Source organism: Gymnodraco acuticeps, unplaced genomic scaffold (genome assembly GCF_902827175.1).
Source record: "Gymnodraco acuticeps unplaced genomic scaffold, fGymAcu1.1, whole genome shotgun sequence".
In the NCBI taxonomy this organism is placed as follows: domain Eukaryota; kingdom Metazoa; phylum Chordata; class Actinopteri; order Perciformes; family Bathydraconidae; genus Gymnodraco; species Gymnodraco acuticeps.
In genome coordinates, this window is record NW_022990335.1 from 702,251 (window position 1) to 721,309 (window position 19,059).

The window sequence follows — 19,059 nt, forward strand, 5'->3', positions numbered from 1 at the left end:
GTCAGAAGACATCAGAGGCACAGGGGGAGACCCGGGACCGTCCCACTCTGCAGAGATACTGCTGGCTCGAGAAGAAAGCAAGACGGGTGGTGAAGAAAACTCATTACCCTGGCACGAAGACTTAACGCTCCTTCCTTGAACTGGCTTTGATCTCTACCTAATGTGGATATATGGGAGAAGTGATGCTTTTACTGTGATGAAAGCTAACATTTAACTGCTCACATTAAATTAGCGAGGACAGGGCCTCAGGCATGTTTGCATTTTGGTGCAGTTGTGATGGGGTTGCTTAACACATTTTGTAGCAGTTATTTGAGCCTGTTTTTCTTCTTAGAAATACTAGTACAAAAAAGACATACGCTTCATATGACTCACTGCCTTTTGAATTAGCATGTCGTTTTATCCATTGCATGTTATTTGTATTTAACTCCATTTTCACTCCATTTTGCCTTTTTAAACACTTAAGGCTACATAATACAAGCATGCTCAATTCACAAGACTTATTTGATGTATTTACTTTCATTGGTTTCTGATTGTTCTTTAATAGTTGCATAACTGACATTTTTGTCATCTTATTTTGTTTATTTTGTTTACTAAACATATTCTCTTACTAACACTACACTGCTGTATTTTTGGTTATAATACACATTGTTTTGTTTTAAAATGTATCTAAAATGAGACAATGTCTGCATTGTATGCTAGATGCTAAACGTACTGTGTGTAATATCATCTAAACAAATAGAAACGTTCTACATTTGACAAAATATGATGTAAAATCTGAAAAAAATACTGTCCTCGTGTTATCAGACCGTTTTTCATTGCCCAAGTCAACAAGTCAAATGTAATTATTCTCATCAAGCAGGAACAAAAGCTTTGAAAAGGTTGTAACATTTAATAAAATAAAAAGAGTGCATTTGAAGCCAAGCCTAAAAAAATGAGTTTTGACATTATACTGTGGACTATAATCGCCTATAACACATTTAAATCGCCAGTTATAATTATTAAATAAATAAAGCTAAGTCGTATACATTTCTAAAGAAATATTACCGAGACGGACTATAAACAATACATGTGTATAAGGTTAAATCCAGTGTGTTAAATCCAAATGACACATAGCTGGGAACATTGTTGTAATATTATTCAGACAGTTTACGGTTCTTGTTGGTAATTATCAGCCTGCTGTGTTGTAATAATCTACTAATAGCTCATATAAACTGTGATTCACATAAAAAGCAGAGGTGGGAGGACACTCGCGCGTGGTGTCCGCCCCTCTGTGAGGAGTAAAGAGTTAACGGAGCGGTGGGTTTGCCCATTCTCCTGCTGTGAGTGACGCGATCATCTCTCTTATCCCTCAACTTTGCCTGTTGCCAGACCAGGCAGCCGAGGTGGACGCTGGCTATCACCGTTGACATTCTTTACGCGATCACACCAACAAAACAATAATCCCCACTTCCTCGTGTATTTATTTTTCACGCTGACTTTCCCCGCAGGCTGCTATTCCGTAACGATGATTTTTAGTTTGTCTTTCCATCGGACTCTCCGATGTTGTGCAGTCTACTACACGAAGGCGTGAATCTTTTTGAGTAGAGGTGGATCTTCCCGGATACGGCGACGGGGCTATATCAAATAAAAAAGAAGAGTTTCACGGAAATCCCCGAAAATAAAAATGCCACGGAGGAAACAAGAAGCGCCCAAGCGCGCAGCAGGTATGTGTTGTTACAATGTGCGTAAAAAGACATGCGTTACTGTCATAAAACTGCGGATGCTACCTTTGTTTTGTAGAGCTCACTTTACAGTCACTGCATTTCCGTTTCCACTTTGTGTTTTTTTTCTTTGCTCTCTAACGATCCGCTTTGTCACTCTTGTGAGACCTCATAGAAACTGTTCTCTTTATGAAAGCGGATGTATACTTTGTATCCAACAATATTGCGTTTTCGCTTTCCACGCTGTGCAGCCCCTCGGATGAGTTGCCTGTTGTAAACTTTCGCTTCCGATTGTTCCCAACTTGAATCCTGACAGTTTAGCGATCCTAACTGCCATGTACCTTGTGATCTGTTAGTGTAAACCCTGTGGAAATAAGCAGTGTTTTCTCAATAGTGAGTGCCCGAGGCGTGCCATAAGGGGAACATGAGGGCTTTGTGCGCATTTGATCTCGAGCGCATAACTTCTTTGCACAAGCTGGGCGAGAGAAAGAAAAAAAACCTACCTCTGAGCTTTTTTTTCTTTTCTTGGGATAAGATAAACAATTTGAGAGCAGACAATGGGGTTTCGTGGGCTGGAAGGAGCCATAATCGACAGTTGCCATGTCTGATTTGACGGTTGATTGATTGGCTGTCATGCGGCTTTGATCTGATCCCTCTCGATTTGCATCAGAAAATCACTTCCCACCATGTGCTGCAGGCCCCTGACGTCACGTTTAAACCACTTTGAAAGGCCCTGTGTACTTTTTACCCTCTCGCTCATACACCACACACACACACACACACACACACACACACACACACACACACACACACTCACTCTTTCTCTCTGATGGTCAACTGACTCACGAAAAAGTGAACGAAGGGGGAGACAAAGTGGTTTCCCAGTGAGACATCACATACACAAACAGACACACACACTTCCAGCAGAGAACATCACACTCCCATGTGTACATGTTCACTTTGAACACACACACTCACACACAGAGTGGGCAGAGGAGGCGGGAGGAGTGGGTTAGAGGTTGTAAAAGGAGCCGTGTGCTATGTAATGGAGGGGAGGAATGGGTTTGCTCTGTCAGACCGGGCCGTCACAACGGCTTTGTTTCATGTTTGATTTAATTGTCTCTCCCCTGACAGGCCCATTCATCAATGGCTTTAATGGTCAATCAGAGACAGGCTGAGTGAGTGCTCCCATTCTGTTTAGCCATAAGCTGGCCTGGGCTTTTATTTCATCAAAATGCCCCAGCCTAATGTACATGCTCACTGGCTCAGAGTGGCCGCGGGGAGCACATAAAGAATGACTGAAAGCTTTCTGATTTCAGATCAGTGAGAAGGATGTTTTTTTCTTCTTCCCTTGGTCTCCTCCTCTCCTCTCTCCTCTATCCTCCCTGCTACACTGCCGTTTCTCTGTTGACGAAAGGGAATAAAAGGCTGTAATATGGATCGTTTTGTGTTTTTAGAAAACAACTTTTTCTCCCTGAAACCACGCTTCTTTGTTCATTCATTCATCCATTAATTTCTTCATTTTTTTTCATGCTCCCCTTCCACCCCTGTCAGTCAGCCCGTGCAGCTGCAAGTTATAAAGTTGTCAACTGTTCAGTGGCACACAAAGGGTGATGATGAATTGATTGCAGCACAGAGCATGGTGATAGAGAGAGCAAAGAAAAGGATGACAGATGATGGGCCTTGATTAGGGACTTAGGGAGAGAGTCAGCCCACTGCAACCTTGAGACTTGCATGAAAAATCTACCCCCCTCCCCTCCACATACACACTTTTCTCTCTCATTGTCTCTCCAATACACACTCTCAGCTTCTCCCTCTCTTTCTTGCCTTCCTCTGTCTAGGAGGGTTTTTCTCTCCTCGGTACAAAACTTGTTTTGCCTGCTTCATTAGCGTTGGTCCAATTAGCCGTGAGGCTGATGGAGTCCTGACAGGCCCCGTGATTGGAGATGACAAGCTCGGGGTGCCCAGCCCAATGAGGTTTGCCACCACTTTGATGTAATCAACTTGATATTACACAGAGCCGCTCGCCTTTGGTTGTGCTGTAACTCAATTTTCCGCTGCAGGTGACAAATGGGCCTGCCTACCTGGGTCAGGTCTGAGTGCTCTTAACAACCGAGGGCAGCTGGCCACGTAAACAGCCGAGCAAACATGAGAAAGAGACTCTTCCAGCTGTGGAAATACAGACTTACTTTCTTCATGGCTGGCGATTAGCTTCGCCTGAGGCCTAAAGCTGTGGAAACGGCTGTAGAAAGTTAAAATACTCCGCAGACTTAACAGGAAGTCGACATCGGCTTTAGAACGTGTGGGCAACGACGCAGCTATTTCAATGGAATGTCTAACCTGTACAGTATGTTTGCTGAATGCTGTCAGTGTGTTTATAGTATCCAGAGTGTTGCATGTGTTAGCGCACTGTAAGACCATGTGTGATCTGGTCATGTATGAGAGACACAGAAGGAGAAGGGTGGGGGGGGGTAGTCTGATTTGAACCGGGCTCACAGCTACAGTCTCTTCTTTCTGCAGGGTCAGGATTATAGCTGCCAGACTGGCAGTCATCACTCACGTCTGTCGGTGACTGTGTGTACTCAAATCAGTGGGCATGCACTCTGATTTGTTGGGTGTGTGTGTGTGCGGTTTGGCTTGCGATAGTGATGAAAGGAATTGTAACTGTAGACCACCTGCTGGGGTTAGGCCGTAATTCTCTGAGCTCTTTAGGCCCGTCTACGTTTCTCAGTTTCTTCTTCTCTTTTTTTCTGTCCCTGCACAACATGCAGCATTCAACTGTCGACACAGCACACAAACATATATAGTAAAGATGGGAGCATTTACAGTACACGTTGCAGACACATGCACACATGTTGTGGCGGGGTTGTAAAAGCGGCGAAATTAAGTAAGCTGTTTTTATATCTGTCTGCCTTCCTGTTGTTTATGTGTGAAAAGCATGCCCTTACGGAAGCAGCGGGGAAGCACCGCGAGGGACTTAATTGTTCGACCGACATACAGGCTGACAGCGTTAGCAAGCTTTAACAACACATGCCTCCAATGGTGTTGTTTGCAGGTGTGAGCACGGCAAATGTTTTGGCTTTGGCTGTTGCTAATGAAAAGTCCTGTGGCTGGATTCCGGTGAGGTTGAGTCACGTCTGTGATCTATGTGTCTGATAAGTGCATACCTAATGAGGCTGTGAGCACCAGTGGAAGGAGGAGGAAGGCTGACAGAGTGTTTCCCACAGGTATTGACAGATGCCTTTTTGTTTTTGCCATAGGCCTTGACTCCATAAATCCTGCCTGTGTAATGATAACAGTGCCACCCTGCCAGCAAGCGAGTGAAAGAGACAGTGTAGGAGGAGGAGGAGGAGGAGGAGGAGGAGGAGGAGGAGGAGGAGGAGGAGGAGGAGGAGGAGGAGGAGGAGGAGGAGGAGGAGGAGGAGTGAGGAGGAGGAGGAGGAGGAGGAGGAGGAGGAGGAGGAGGAGGAGGTGCTGCTGGTAGTGGGGACGATGAGGAGGCGGGGGCGGTGAAATGGGCCTTCTCTCCTTTTTAACACACACTTGGCAGATGTCAAGCCATAGGGTTGGGCTTCAGGAGAGAAAGCGGAGTTTAAGTGCTGTAGTAGTGTCACAAATAGAAAACCGTTAGCCATCCACTCTTCCCTTTCAGCTCTCAGTGTGCTTTCAGCCCAGGTTTTCAGCCGGGACTGCTGTCTGGAAACTGAGTCGTAGGCATTGTAAAAATAGTCCCACCGCTGTTGTGATAGATGCAGCTGCACTGTAGCGACAATTGGGACAGGCTGGATCCCTCCAACCCTACCTCCCTCCCGCCCACCCCCTCTCTCCCACCCCTCCCAGAGGTAGGGAGCATCAGAGCCTGGTGGGATGTGTGCTCTTTTCGGGGAAACTGAGCCGCTCCGGTCTTCAGGGGTCCTGAAACCCAATCCAGGAGGAGAATAGCCCGGCCGTGCCAGAGAGCCGATTTCCTTTTCAACAGAGTCATTTATCACTGACCCACCCTTCGCTCCTGACACAGTGACGTGTGTCATTTATCAAACAGGCTTTACCAGACACACAAGAGAAGGGAGGTGGATAGGGGGCAGAGAGGAGGAGAAAGAGAGAGTGAAAGAGGAAAAACAAGACAGAGTGAGATAAACAAAGAGAAGGAGAGGAATGGGGTGCAGAGTCAGTGGAGAGAGACTGGGGAAAGAGACTCCAGTTTGAGACTTTTTTCCAGGGAAGAGTTTTCCTGAAAGCCTTGAGCAGAAGCGTTTGGGAGGGGAGATTTTTTCGAGATGACAGGGAGGATTGAGTTACCCTGAGTTGTGTTTTGATGAGTGACAGAATGTTCTTCCATGACACGTCTCTAGACGTCTCAATAAGAGGAGAAATATGCTTTGTGAGTACACAAAGTCGGACAAGTGTGTTAGTGTTGTTTACTCATAATATATATGCACGGTGAACGCGCAAAGGGGTGCTATTGGTGTGTGTGTGTGTGTGTGTGTGTGTGTGTGTGTGTGTGTGTGTGTGTGTGTGTGTGTGTGTGTGTGTGTGTGTGTGTGTGTGTGTGGTGTGTGTGTGTGTGTGTGTGTGTGTGTGTGTGTGTGTGTGTGTGTGTGTGTGTGTGTGTGTGTGTGTGTGTGTGTGTGTGTGTGTGTGTGTGTGTGTGTGTGTGTGTGTGTGTGTGTGTGTGTGGTGTGTGTGTGTGTGTGTGTGTGTGTGTGTGTGGTGTGTGTGTGTGTGTGTGTGTGGTGTGTGTGTGTGCTGTGTGTGTGTGTGTGTGTGTGTGTGTGTGTGTGTGTGTGGCTGTGTGTGTGTGTGTGTGTTGTGTGTGTGTGTGTGTGTGTGTGTGTGTGTGTGTGTGTGTGTGTGTGTGTGTGTGTGTGTGTGTGTGTGTGTGTGTGTGTGTGTGTGTGTGTGTGTGTGTGTGTGTGTGTGTGTGTGTGTGTGTGTGTGTGTGGCTCCCTGATGAGCAGGGCTGACAGGTATCACTCATGCAGCAGCCTGGCCTTTAGATGAACCCGAGCTGCTCTGCTCCCCCGTGGCCCTAACAGGCTCTCTCCAAGATGGATGCTTCTTTAAAAATCAGATTAATGATGGATACTAGGCTTATGGTGCCATTTATCATGAGGAATATTATTTAGGCCGGCCGTGTATGGCTGTAACTGGAGAGCCAGGACGAGAAGAAGCAGGGTGGAAAGCCTTAGACAGACACTCACTGTGTGATGGATGGCTGAGCGCTCTCTCTGAGTGTTACTAGACACCAGTGCCGCAGCAGTAGGCCATAATCAGATAGCCCAGGGATGTTTATCTCGCAACTACACTACCCAGATTGCCTTGCCTGGAGGGTTTCTTTATGAAAGCTATCGTCTATCATTATTATCATCTTTAAAAAGTTAGTGGAATCATGAAAAAAAACTCCAGACTCTGAAGGGCACGTAGGCACTCGATGGAGCTTTATAGCAATTGTACATTTTAAAATGATCCATTGGATCCCCTATAACTGACTGCGATGATTACCTCGGAAGTTTCCATTATGCTTTGCCCAGAAGAGTCCCTAGCCCCATGTCATTCCCCAACAATCATGAGTAAAAGAATACAGTGAGAGGTCAAGGCAAGGCCAGCTCTGCTACAGAAAAGGCGGGAAAAAAAAAACTGTTGTTTTGTTTTTTGTCCTCTTCTTGTTCCCTCTTTCTGTCCCTCCTACCTCCTTCTCCTCCTACTACTCACCACTGTGATTTATGGTGGCCATCCATCTTCAGGCTGCGTCCATCACCTCCTCGTTGCTAGGCGATCATGGCAGCAGCTGTGCGTTGTGAGAGGGGTTTGGTCTTCCCACTCCCAAGCCCCGACTTTTATTTCCTTCACCCCCGATTCAACTTTAACCACCCAAGTCCCAGTTTTAGTTCCAGCTACAAGCTACAAACGTATTACCAGTTTCAGTGTTATTTCCACTTTAGCTCAGACATCCTGACTTGGTGTCAGTTCTTTACCGTAGTCCTGCATTTAGAGCTGTGATAAATTGCAGAATTCCATTACCCCTGTTTAAACCACGGCCTTATGTTCACACCTACAGTAATGCAGGTCTCAGCAGAAACCTTAAAGGGGACATATAATTAAACTCACTTCCATGCCTAACAACATGCAAAATGTGAGATGAGACATATCAGTCAGTGTTTTGTTGGCTGAATCAGTCAGAAAACATTAGGTTCAACAAAACATTCAGAGTTGGCTCACGTTCCTATGTCACATTTAGGTTATTAGAATATTTGCCCTGCAGTATCTCCTCTGATAGCTTGAAAATTATCTTTGGTGAACCACATTTTTCTTGCAAGCCAAATGGAGCAGACTGGGCTTTTTCGTGCTTATCCTTGTATATAATTATGAATCTGAAAATTAGCATAATATGTCTGTTTTTTTTAAGGAAGATCTTTCTAATCTTTCGAAGATCTTTTTTAAAGGAGGTTATGTTTTTAGTTTGGTTTAGTGAACATGATAGTGAAAACATGAGTAGATCGTCTCGGTATCTAATAGTTCCAGTTAAATCAAGGTTATGAAAACCTTCAGTTAAAGCGGAAAATAAATATGAACTTTACATTAACTAAACTGATCGTAGTAAACTAATTGTGTGACTTAAACCCACTGTCCTAACAACCCTACGACCCTTACATTAACTAGTGTTTGTAAGTGTGTTGTAAAGCTGTGTTTTAAATAATACTTGCAAACTTGAGTCCCTACAAAAAAGCGTTAAGAGGAATATGTTCACAGAGCCCGTTGACCTTTGAACAACATTTTAATATGAGCTCAGAGTGTTGGAAGAATGGGCAAATAAACAGCGGTTCCGCTTCATGGAGCTCTGCTTGAGAACTGCCTGAGTAAGGCTTTAAGAAAGAGTGATGGAAGGAGGCAGAGATGTGGGATAGTTTAAGAAAGTCCGCCCGACTACAGATCATCAGAAGAGACAGGCTCTGCGTGCATGTCGGACTGGAACACAGCCTTCCCGCGGCATCTCGCTCCTTATTACTGCCCTTGGTTCTGCACCTGTGGAGGATGTTTTGTGTTGTGATTGCATTTGTTTGCTTTTTTTAACGCTTATTTTGGCTGCGGCAAGTTTCAAACTGAGACTGGAACCATGCGTCAACCTCGTTCTCCACTACGTTAGAGTTAGTAACGGGAGGAGTGAATGTGTTTTTGGCTCGTCTAATGTCAGATAAACGAGATGCATTTTCAGGTCTTGAAGGTCTGTACGTGCAGCTGGCAGCTTTGAGGTCCACTCATAAAATACAACAATCAGCCGCCGGTTAAATCTATTCAGCCTCTCTCTTTCTCTTTTTTACTCTCCCTCTCCCTCGTTTTACTGTGTGCATTGACAAGGTTCAGCCGTAAGCTTTGCCTGAGGCCAGAATGATCTCTCTGTTTTTCCCATCTCCCATATCACACATCCTGCACTACAATCGGCGGACACAATGTATTCACAATGCCATCAGGGGGTAGAGAACACACACAAATAAAAAAACTGACAAAGACATCCAGGATAGCTTGTAACATGATAGTCTGTACAAGCATTAGTGCTGTAGCAGCAAAGTTATGTATCAAAAACCTTTATGTCTTATCCAAAAAATCCTATAATGTCCAAACTTGTTATAATTTCAATGACCGCAGATCACCTGTTACATATTTTCTCGTGGGACTTTTGGCCAGGCTGTAAGGATCAAAGGAAAAAGAGGGAGTGAACTAAGTTTGATTGAGTGTGTTGCTTTGACAAATGTGTGCAACAGTGAAGGCATTTTAGGTATGTTACTGATCTGCTGCTATTTTGACAGAATGGGGCTGTTTTGGACTCAATTATTCTAATCTATTTAAAGAGTTTTAGGCTGCTGGGAAACTTGAGAGAGTGAGTGGAAGTCGGTGGTTTGTGTTTTTTTTTTTATTGAGTCTGAGGTGACTTCCTGTCCTTTAGCGTTCTGGAGCTGTTTCCTGTCAGTAAGAGCCCCCTGCTGAGGGGCCATGTTGGTTTAAGGGCGTCAGGGTCCGGTTGAAATACTGTACACATATCAAGACACACTCGTCATGTTGTGACACAGTTTACCTCGCTCCTCTCGGCGCCCCCGTGTCCGATCACCGACTGACTTCAAATATCTAAACTAACATGTGATCAAAGGTTTTGGCAAATACGTCCAACCTAATTTCCTCTGTTATTCAACAGTATAAAAGTCATAGACAAAACACTATTTTATAAATTATCATTCATGCAAGAAATACAGCTCAATGTCTATATGGCAAAATCCTGTGTTCATGCATTGTTCTTATATTAAACCATAAACAATAGACTGCAATATCTGTGCTTTTCCCCCTGTTGTTTAACTTGTTGTTGTCTTTGAACAATGACATTAAACTGTTTTTGTAATCTAAACAGTAAGCTATAAGGGACCACCCATGTAGACAATTTCCTCTCCCCTCCCTGTATCCCAGTTGCGTCTTTGTGTACAATACAGTTCTCTATGCATACAGTGATTAAATCATAAATAAAGATGTAATCAAGCTAAGCAACACATATGAACATTGCTATTGCAATAGAGATAGTTTCTGTTTTATTGTCCGCAAAAATTCAGGATGTCAATCAAGCATTCCTATTTTGGTCTTCTGTGTAATGCACAAAATGTTCCCCTAGAATTTACAAAAAAAATGAAGTGGGTTGAACATTATTTCACATGTGAACTTACACAAATATCAATAGAGCTTATGTTCTTTTAACGAAAATATACATCGGCTGTCTATGCTGTTTTCACGCATTAAAAATCACAGATCTTGTACTCAAGATGACCGCACAAATGCCTGTGGCAAGGTTGTGTCCTTTCTTTTTTAGAGACCAAGCAGTCATTTGAGTGTGAGGGTCAGACACAGGTAGATATGTTAATGACACATCCTGTTTACCCCGCGCTGCTGTTGGGTGTGATCGGACTGTTTTACCAGCTGTGGAGGCCAGAACAGGAACATGCAGTGTGGCCATCAAGGCACAGATAACAAAAAAGGGGTGCAGTGGTATCTTTTTTTCACCAAAATATATATTTATATGCATTTGCTGATTCAAACTGTGACAATCTAAGAAAATAGATTTCTACTTGAGAACACATGATTTTTTTTTCAGTCTTCACATTATCACTCTTGCATTTGAAGGCCTATTTAAAATGCAGAATCAAAAACAGCTTTCAGCAGCACTTGAGGAGAAGTAACCCATGGGACAGAAGGAAGGAGACAGAGAGAGGCAGCCACAGCACCTTCCTGCTTAATCACCCCCTGTCCCTCCCTGTCTGTTGTTCCTGATCGTCAGAGCAGCACTGCAGTATTTCTATCAGATGATCTCTCCCTCCTCGTCTGCGGCCCTTATGTTTATGAAAATGATACTCCACAGGAATGCCTCCTGCATGCCAAGATGTCACTGTCTTTCCTCATCGCTTGCATCTACGTGCATGTACGAGTGTGTTTGAGGAGGGGATGGGGGTTGGTGTCATAACTGACTGACTAGCTTTATTTATAATTGCGTGGGGGGTGTATTTGACGTAGCGTATCTTAAGGTGAAGTGTGTGTTTCTGCTGCGGAGCCTTGTTTTCTGCAGCTTTTGTGTTAGTGTGAATGTGTTATTGCTATTTCTGTGTGAGCCGTGACTGAGATGTTGATTGTGCGAAAGTGCACCTCCTACCCTTCTTCTTACCCCCCCCCCCCCCGCCACACACCCCACCCGTAGGAATCAATCATGGAACCTAATGATTCTTGTCTTTCCCCACATGGCATCAGCTCACTTTATCAAAACATGAACACACACACACTCTTTCTCTCTCATATACGCAGGCACAAAACTCATACATTGGCTCTACACCATATGCTATGATTTTAGTTAAGACTTCAATCTGGGAGTATTGTTGTATCTAAATCCTCTTCTTTTTGTATTCTATGGGAGCCTCTATGCTCCCATCACCTTTTATTAGCTTGATAAATCACCTCTGTTGTCAGTCAAGCCAAGGAGAATAATTGGATGTGGTTGTCGCCCTGTGTGATGGATTATCAGTCATTGGGGATTAAATTAACAGATAGTGCTCAGACATAATGGTTTTTGTTTTGCATTTTAAATTGCCTGGGAGCATGGCTAGACTATGTAGGTTTTATAGCAGGTGCTTTTGGACTTCTCTCCCCCTCACTAATGACAAATGAACAATAACCTATAGGGCCGCAGCTCTATTATCATGAAATGTAAAACATTTACGACTAAGTTAAGGCACAGAGAGATAGAGAGCGCTGGGAAGGTTTACGAATGTGATAACGTGACGTGAAATTGGATATGGCAATAGTTTGATGAAATAGCGTGACAATGTGAAGAAATATGTGGAGTAAGAGAAAGGTGACCTGACAACTTGGTCAAGCGGTGTGCCATGCTGGCCTGATGCAAGCTGACATCCGTGACCAGCTAGTCAGGACGAAAAACACATTAACCACCCCATCCTGTCTGGATTTCCTCTTTCAAATGAGAGTCTGACACGAATACCTTCCAGACGAGAACCAAAAGAGAGAGTAAAGGAAAGAGGGTGCGGGCAGCCGCTTGAGCGCTGGTAGCAGGGAGATATCTCCCTTGCGTGTTTGCCCGAGCGTAAGCGATTTACCTCCTCGCCCCTTCTCCATCCTCCCAGAACCCTCCCTCCTCCCCTCCACGTCCACATTATCATAATTGTGTCCAGAACATGAGGGGCTGGGGAAGTGATCATGTCATTTTATTTACACCCTGCTTGGCCTTTTTTACAAACGACATGCCACTGACTGCCAAGCGGACTGGAGCCCGACGACATCTTTTGATCAGGGCTGTCGGGGCCTATCAGCGGAGAATGGCAGGTAATGGATACCCAGTGACAAACCAAATCTCCGGGAGGACGGAGAGTGGGCTGCACCTGCCAGGTCTCCATTAGGCTGGCCTCTCAGTGAGGCTGCCTGCTGACTGTACCCCCAGGGCCCAAATCAGACCAGCGCCAGCCGCATGGCTGCCTAGAGATTGGCTGTTAGCACTGGAAATGAGAGTTATTTCAGCTATGACATTTTTGTTTAGACTGGACGTGAGTGCGTGGAGCAGGGGGGGGAATGAAGGATTTAGTCACAGTGTGTGTATCTGTGTGTCCAAGCTCCACTAAGTATGAGTGCCAAAACTATTAAAGCTGCCTTATACCTACAGCTTCTTTCTGTGGCATTTGTCTTAGTTTACAATAATGTCATGTAATGGCCGCAGAACTGTCCACAGGCCATCCGCTATTTTCAGAGATTATTTGTTTTTCCTTAAATTGAGCGGTTTCTTGAGTGAGGTGGACAGGAAATGAGGGAGGGGGGATGATGACACTGCGGAAGAAGGGGTTGAGTGGTGGGTGTGTCGGCTCTGGTTTTTGTGTGTTTCGGGGGGGCTAAGAAACACACATGCACACACACACTTATCATATCTCTCCATGTAAACAGTGGGCGCCAACATGCAAAGGGACAGATTTCGTATGCATTTCCATCATGTCGATGCTCCGCATTCTCACCGCGCCTTCTTTATCTTCCTTTTTTTGGTTCATTTATTTTGTATGTTCATTGAAATGTGTATAATGATTGCATGACATTTAACACCTTGCTGGAGATCTTCTCTTAGAATTTAGCTTGAGCCTAGTATTGATTATATTCTAAATGTTAATAAACTAATGAACTCACTTCAATTCAGAGGACAAAGTAGGATTTCTATTCAACATGTCAACTTTTCTTCAACAAGAGACATTCTTTTCTTAAAATTCTTCAAGATAGCTCTTTGCCTATGTGCGCATGTCTGTGCGATTGTGTGTCTGTATGTATGTGTGTGCAATAATAGAAGAGGCAGATGAAGAGGCGTCAGACATATTAACTGACAGATGGAGGTTGATCCAACTCATTTATTACCCCAGAGGAGAATGCCACAGTGAGATTGGGCTTCATTAATTTCAGATTTAGTTTTCATTTCAAGCTGTTGCGCCCTGAGATAAATAAAATGGCGCATTATGTTTTTGCCAAGATATTTCTTTTTTGTTTTCCTCCAATAGAAGGAGTGAAAAGAGGGGAGGCATACGTTCTGTGTGGCTGGGGTAGTATATAAATACAGGCTCGCCTAGAGGAAAATAACACCTCAACGGTTGATGAGGTGAAATGGGATGACTGTAATTTCTCAGCTCAGCTTTAAAGGCTCCCACACAGATGGCTCATTTATCCCTGGGAGTCCTCGGGCACACATAGCAGGGAAACTTTTTCTCCAGTTATTCTAACATTGCGTGTTCACTCCCTGCAATTCAACTCATCTCTTTCTTTCTCTCTTTGTCTCCATTCTCCTTGCAGCCTATTCTCCCGAGGAGCTGGCAATGCAAACTGTGGTGGAGGAAGACGAGGAGGAGGAAGCAGAAGACCTGCCCTCAGCCCCTCGGGATGACCTTCCAATGAAAGATGAGTTTGCGGAGCAGAGCGCAGGGCCTGCCAAAGAACAGACATCTGACCAGGAATCAGCTGGGGCTGCAGAGCTCTCAGGACAAGAGATGGACAGTGATTCGCATGTCAGCGAGACCAGTGACCGCCTCTCAGACTTCGAGAGCCCCTCAACAAAAGCCGAGGTCAACTTGGTCCCAGCACCTGTGAATGGTGGCACTAAAACACCTCCAATAGCCATGGACACCTTAGAGCAAATGAAGGTTATCTACTCCAGCTTCATGACCAACCCCCTGTGGTCACCACTGAACTTTAATTCCACACCTCCACAGGTGCAGACAACGGCTCCTTCAGAGAAGCCGGCTCGCAGCAACAGCACTAGTAGCAGCAGTAGCTGCAGCAGCGGTAGCTACGACTGGCACCAGTCTGCAGTGGCAAAGTCTCTACAGCAGCATCCTCCCCAGAGCCGTCACCATGCACATTCTGAGCCCAGCCTCTTTAGCACAGTCCAGCTCCACAGGCAAAACCCAAAGCTGTTTGGCTCCATCTTCACTGGGGCCAGTAAGTTCCGTTGTAAGGGCTGCAGTGCTGCTTATGACACCCTGGTGGACCTGACAGTTCACATGAATGACACAGGCCACTATCGCGATGACAACCACGACAAGGCCGGCAGCGGCTCAAAGCGCTGGTCTAAACCACGAAAGAGATCCCTGATGGAGATGGAGGGCAAGGAGGATGCCCAGAAAGTTTTGAAGTGCATGTATTGTGGCCACTCATTCGAATCGCTCCAAGATCTCAGTGTCCACATGATCAAGACCAAACATTACCAGAAAGTGCCTCTGAAGGAGCCCATTGCCCCTGTGGCAGCCAAAATCATGTCTTCTAAGAAAAGGGGACTCGTAGGGTTGGACCTCGCTGCCTTGCCACGTTCTCGAGAAGGAACCCCCAAATCTAAGCACTCACAGTCAGGCCTGAACGATCACTCACAGAAACCCTCTTCCAGCCCTTACACCACCCCTAATAACCGCTATGGCCACCAGAACGGCGCAAGCTATACTTGGCAGTTTGAATCCAACAAACTTCAAATCCTCAAGTGCATGGAGTGTGGGAGTTCCCATAATACACTGCAAGAGCTGAGAACCCACATGATGGTGACGGGGCACTTCCTGAGGGTGACAAGCTCTGTGGGGAAGAGAATAAAAACACTTCCTGAGGCCACCTCCCCCAACCCGGTTAGGGTCAGCACACCCACTGAACAGAGGGTCCAGTCCGTCCCTCTGGCACCCTCCACCTTCTCTCCTCCACCTCTACCGACTACGACGACTCCCCCCGCTACTTCCCCTCCTCTTAAAGAGATAAAAAAGGAGGAGGTAGAGGAGGAGTGCTCTCAGCAGGAGGCTGTTGGAAATGAGAGGCAAGCTGCCGCATCAGTTGGGAAAGAGGGGGATGCTGAGAAGGAGGAAAAATATGACATCTCAAAGTATAGCTATCTTACTGAAGAGGACTTGAAGGAGAGCCCTAAAGGGGGCTTTGATATTCTCAAATCACTGGAAAACACTGTGGCATCCGCCATTAACAAGGCACAGAGTGGAAATCCAAGCTGGGGGGGCTATCCGAGCATCCATGCTGCCTACCAGTTCCCCAGTGCCCTTAAGCTCCAACAGGGCGGCATGGACAAGATTTCCCCAATGAAGTTCTTGTTCAATGGAGGGGATGGAATACTGTCCGCCCTCGCCAAGAACCAGCCCCTTATTTCCCCACCTCTGAGCCAGTCCTCCCCTTTCCCCAGCAACAACTTCCAGGCAATGGAAGATCTAGTGAAAAAGGTGACTGAGAAAGTAGCAAAAGTAGAGCAAAGGGAGAAGCAGTTGTCTCCCAAGATGGAGAACCACCTCTCTCCCTGTAGTAGTGAGGCTGGAGAATCGCACAGGGGAGGAGAGGCTGACTCACCTCGGGAATGGAGGGCAGTCACCCCAGCCAATAGCGACAGGGGAAGCCATAGCGACAGAGCATCCCCTGCAACAGAACCCAGGAGAGAGTCGACAGTCAAATCCCCGCTCGCCTCTACGCTTAGAAGCAGTACAGCCATTATCACCGGCCATACTCCTCCAGAGCAACCCTTTGTCAACCCTTTAAGTGCTCTTCAGTCAGTAATGAACATTCATTTGGGGAAAGCAGCCAAGCCCTCCATGCCAAACCAAGATCCCCTGAGCCTGCTCTCCAGACTCAGCCAGAGCATGGCTGAGAGGGCTGCTGTGGCCGCCCCCCCCTCACAGACCAAAAAGCCAGAGAGTGTAGTTGATAATAGCTTTGGTCAGCCTAGTGATGATCAGCCCATGGACCTCACAAAGGGGAAAAGTGATAGAGGGGGATCTATTGGCTCGGCCCCCCTAACCCCTTCATCCACAGCCTCATCTATCTCCCCCTCCTCCCTTGTTACCCCCGCAAAGCTAACAGTTGTATCTCCCTACACATCCAGCAGCCCTCTGCATGAAAACGCATTGTCGGATATCTCAGACATGCTTAGGAACCTGACGCAATCCCACCATGTCCCAAAGCCCCCCTCACGGTCCCGGGTCGCAGACAAAGCCGAGATCGTGGGCTCCACTCATGACGATGATGACGCGTCCCTGCATGGACACAAACGTAAAGGCCGTCACTCCAACTGGAACCCCCAGCACCTCCTACTCCTGCAGGCACACTTTGCCTCGAGCCTGAAGCAGACGTCAGAGGGGAAGTACATCATCAACGATCTCAGCTCGCAGGAAAGAATGCATGTGTCCCGTTTCACAAGCCTCTCCATGACCACCATCAGCCATTGGCTAGCTAACGTCAAGTACCAGCTACGGAGAACTGGCAGAACCAAGTTCCTCAAGAACCTAGACTCTGGTCAACCTATATTCTTCTGTAGTGACTGTGCATCACAGATCCGCTCTCCAGCAGCGTATGTATGCCACCTGGAAGCCCACCTAGGGTTCAGAATCAGGGACCTGGCCAAGCTGTCCCCCAAACAGACTGTAAGGGACTCTCACACTCTCACAGAGAAAATCGTGCCCCTGGAGTCTTTCCTTTCTCCACAATCACAAGATGACTCCAGTAGTAATGGGGCAGTGTTTCGCTGCCAACTCTGCGTCCGTAAATTTGCCACTAAGCACGCCATCAAGCTTCACCTCAGCAAGAGCCATGGGAAGTCTCCAGAGGACCATCTGCTATTTGTGAGCGAAGTAGAGAAACACTAAGTTACTCTCAGCAGCAGATGTACTGGGAAACATTTACAGAAAGGCTATTTAAAACAAAAAAACATAGACTTTGAAAGTGTGGTAATGCACAAAGAAGGCATGAACTACTGTTAAAAATGTCAGCACAAGGTGTTTACATCTATTCGGCCTATAAACATTTCGGATGTCTGCGTATTTCAAAAAACATTTATTTCACATAAAAATATAATGTAGGTCAAAGATTTTAAGCCTGATTTGTCGTAAGCTTTGTTGTCTGCCTCACTCTATGTACACCTTTGGTAATATGAGACAACAGAAGACAGATTATTTCATGGTCATGGTGAATTTCTTGACTAGAAGGTCAGCTAATAACTTGAAATGTATTAATTGTATTTATTTTTCATTTTTGTGAGTTGGATTTTGATTTGCTGGTAGACTGCATGTTCAACACGTTTAACTTTCTACAGTCCTGTCCTGTCCAGATTTTAAAATGCCCTTTCAAAATGGTCATTTTTGTAACACTTTCAAACAGCCAAATGCCTGGTGAAGCTTCTTAAAAAAATCTGCCAAACAGCAAAAGTTCATTGCTTGTTTGTATAGTTTTCTCTGTACAGCCTATTGATTTTCTTGCTGATTGTAAAAGCTGCCTTGTTCTTTATCATTGAGTGAGGGGCACTTAAAATCCAGGTCTGTGTACAAATGTATATAAAGTGTATAAGCTTACAACTTGCTGTTTAAATTATGCATACTTGTTATATTTCCTAATTTAAGAGGACTATGACTATCCACTGGTGCAGAGCCTTTGAAGAAGATTGAAAAGGACATTGTTTTGCACAATAGTTTTATAAATGTTATTTGATAAAAAAAACACTACAAATATGTTAATGCCTTGTGCTTCTATGATTAAATTGAATTAACTGCTGCATACAACATTTGTTTTCTTTTGTATTATAGAAATGTGTAGATCATGGTCCAATATGAATTGCTAAAATGTAAGTTATAATCTCTAAGACATTCCAAGGAATAACCGACAATGTAAGCATTTCTGGGGAGTTGGATTGTATTTATCCCATTTATTGCCAAAGTGCCACCAAAGAGAATATGAAACATTCAAGATTATTTAAAAATAGTTATATAATATGCTAATGAAGAGAAATAACTCGAACATCACAGTTAAGCTCAAAATGTAATTCTATCTAATGTCATCTAATTTTATAACTGGTTTATGGGAAATCCAGACATTTTAAATAATTCCCCCCCTTTCCAATTGTTTTCCCACATTCTGATGACTAAGCATTTACAAATCAGCTGACAAGATAGCCCACAAGGCTACATTTGCAGAAACACTGAGCAGAACTTAAAAACCATCAGCATTGTACTGCTGCAGTTGTCTGCAGCCACAATTTGTCTAGATATTTCTGGTGATTCCTGTGTCGTCGCATTGTTGTGTGGCGGACTGGGGAGGTGCGACGGTGCCACTGCCTGCGAGGCGTCTGGCAGGTGGTGTGTGCTGCATGTAAACCACCAGATGTTTCTGAAATGAGCCACTGGAGGAGGAGGAGGCAGGCGGGAAGCAACAGCAGGCAGAGTGGGCTGATTACCACGGGGGCTTGGATGCCATCAGGAGCCCTGGGCACAGACAGCAGATCTGGCACACACCTGGACTCCAAGACTGTCCCTTGGAAAAAATAAAGCAGATC

At 45.3% G+C, this 19,059-nt stretch overlaps 1 protein-coding gene across 1 annotated transcript; it reads left to right on the top strand.

Moving 5' to 3' along the window:
- The first annotated feature begins 1,331 nt into the window (after positions 1–1,331).
- On the top strand, positions 1,332–18,286 carry tshz3a (teashirt zinc finger homeobox 3a). The gene is made up of 2 exons (XM_034223391.1): positions 1,332–1,703; positions 14,058–18,286. The coding sequence occupies exons 1-2, from the start codon at positions 1,664–1,666 to the stop codon at positions 17,378–17,380; spliced, it is 3,363 nt and encodes a 1,120-aa protein (XP_034079282.1). The 5' UTR covers positions 1,332–1,663; the 3' UTR covers positions 17,381–18,286.
- Positions 18,287–19,059: the final 773 nt, after the last annotated feature.

What these genes read in the sequence shown, in the direction of transcription:
- tshz3a (XM_034223391.1), top strand. Translation starts at nt 1,664, where the DNA reads ATGCCACGGAGGAAACAAGAAGCGCCCAAGCGCGCAGCAG. An exon ending in AGCGCCCAAGCGCGCAGCAG is followed by an intron (nt 1,704 to 14,057) that starts GTATGTGTTGTT and finishes TTCTCCTTGCAG; the next exon opens with CCTATTCTCCCGAGGAGCTG.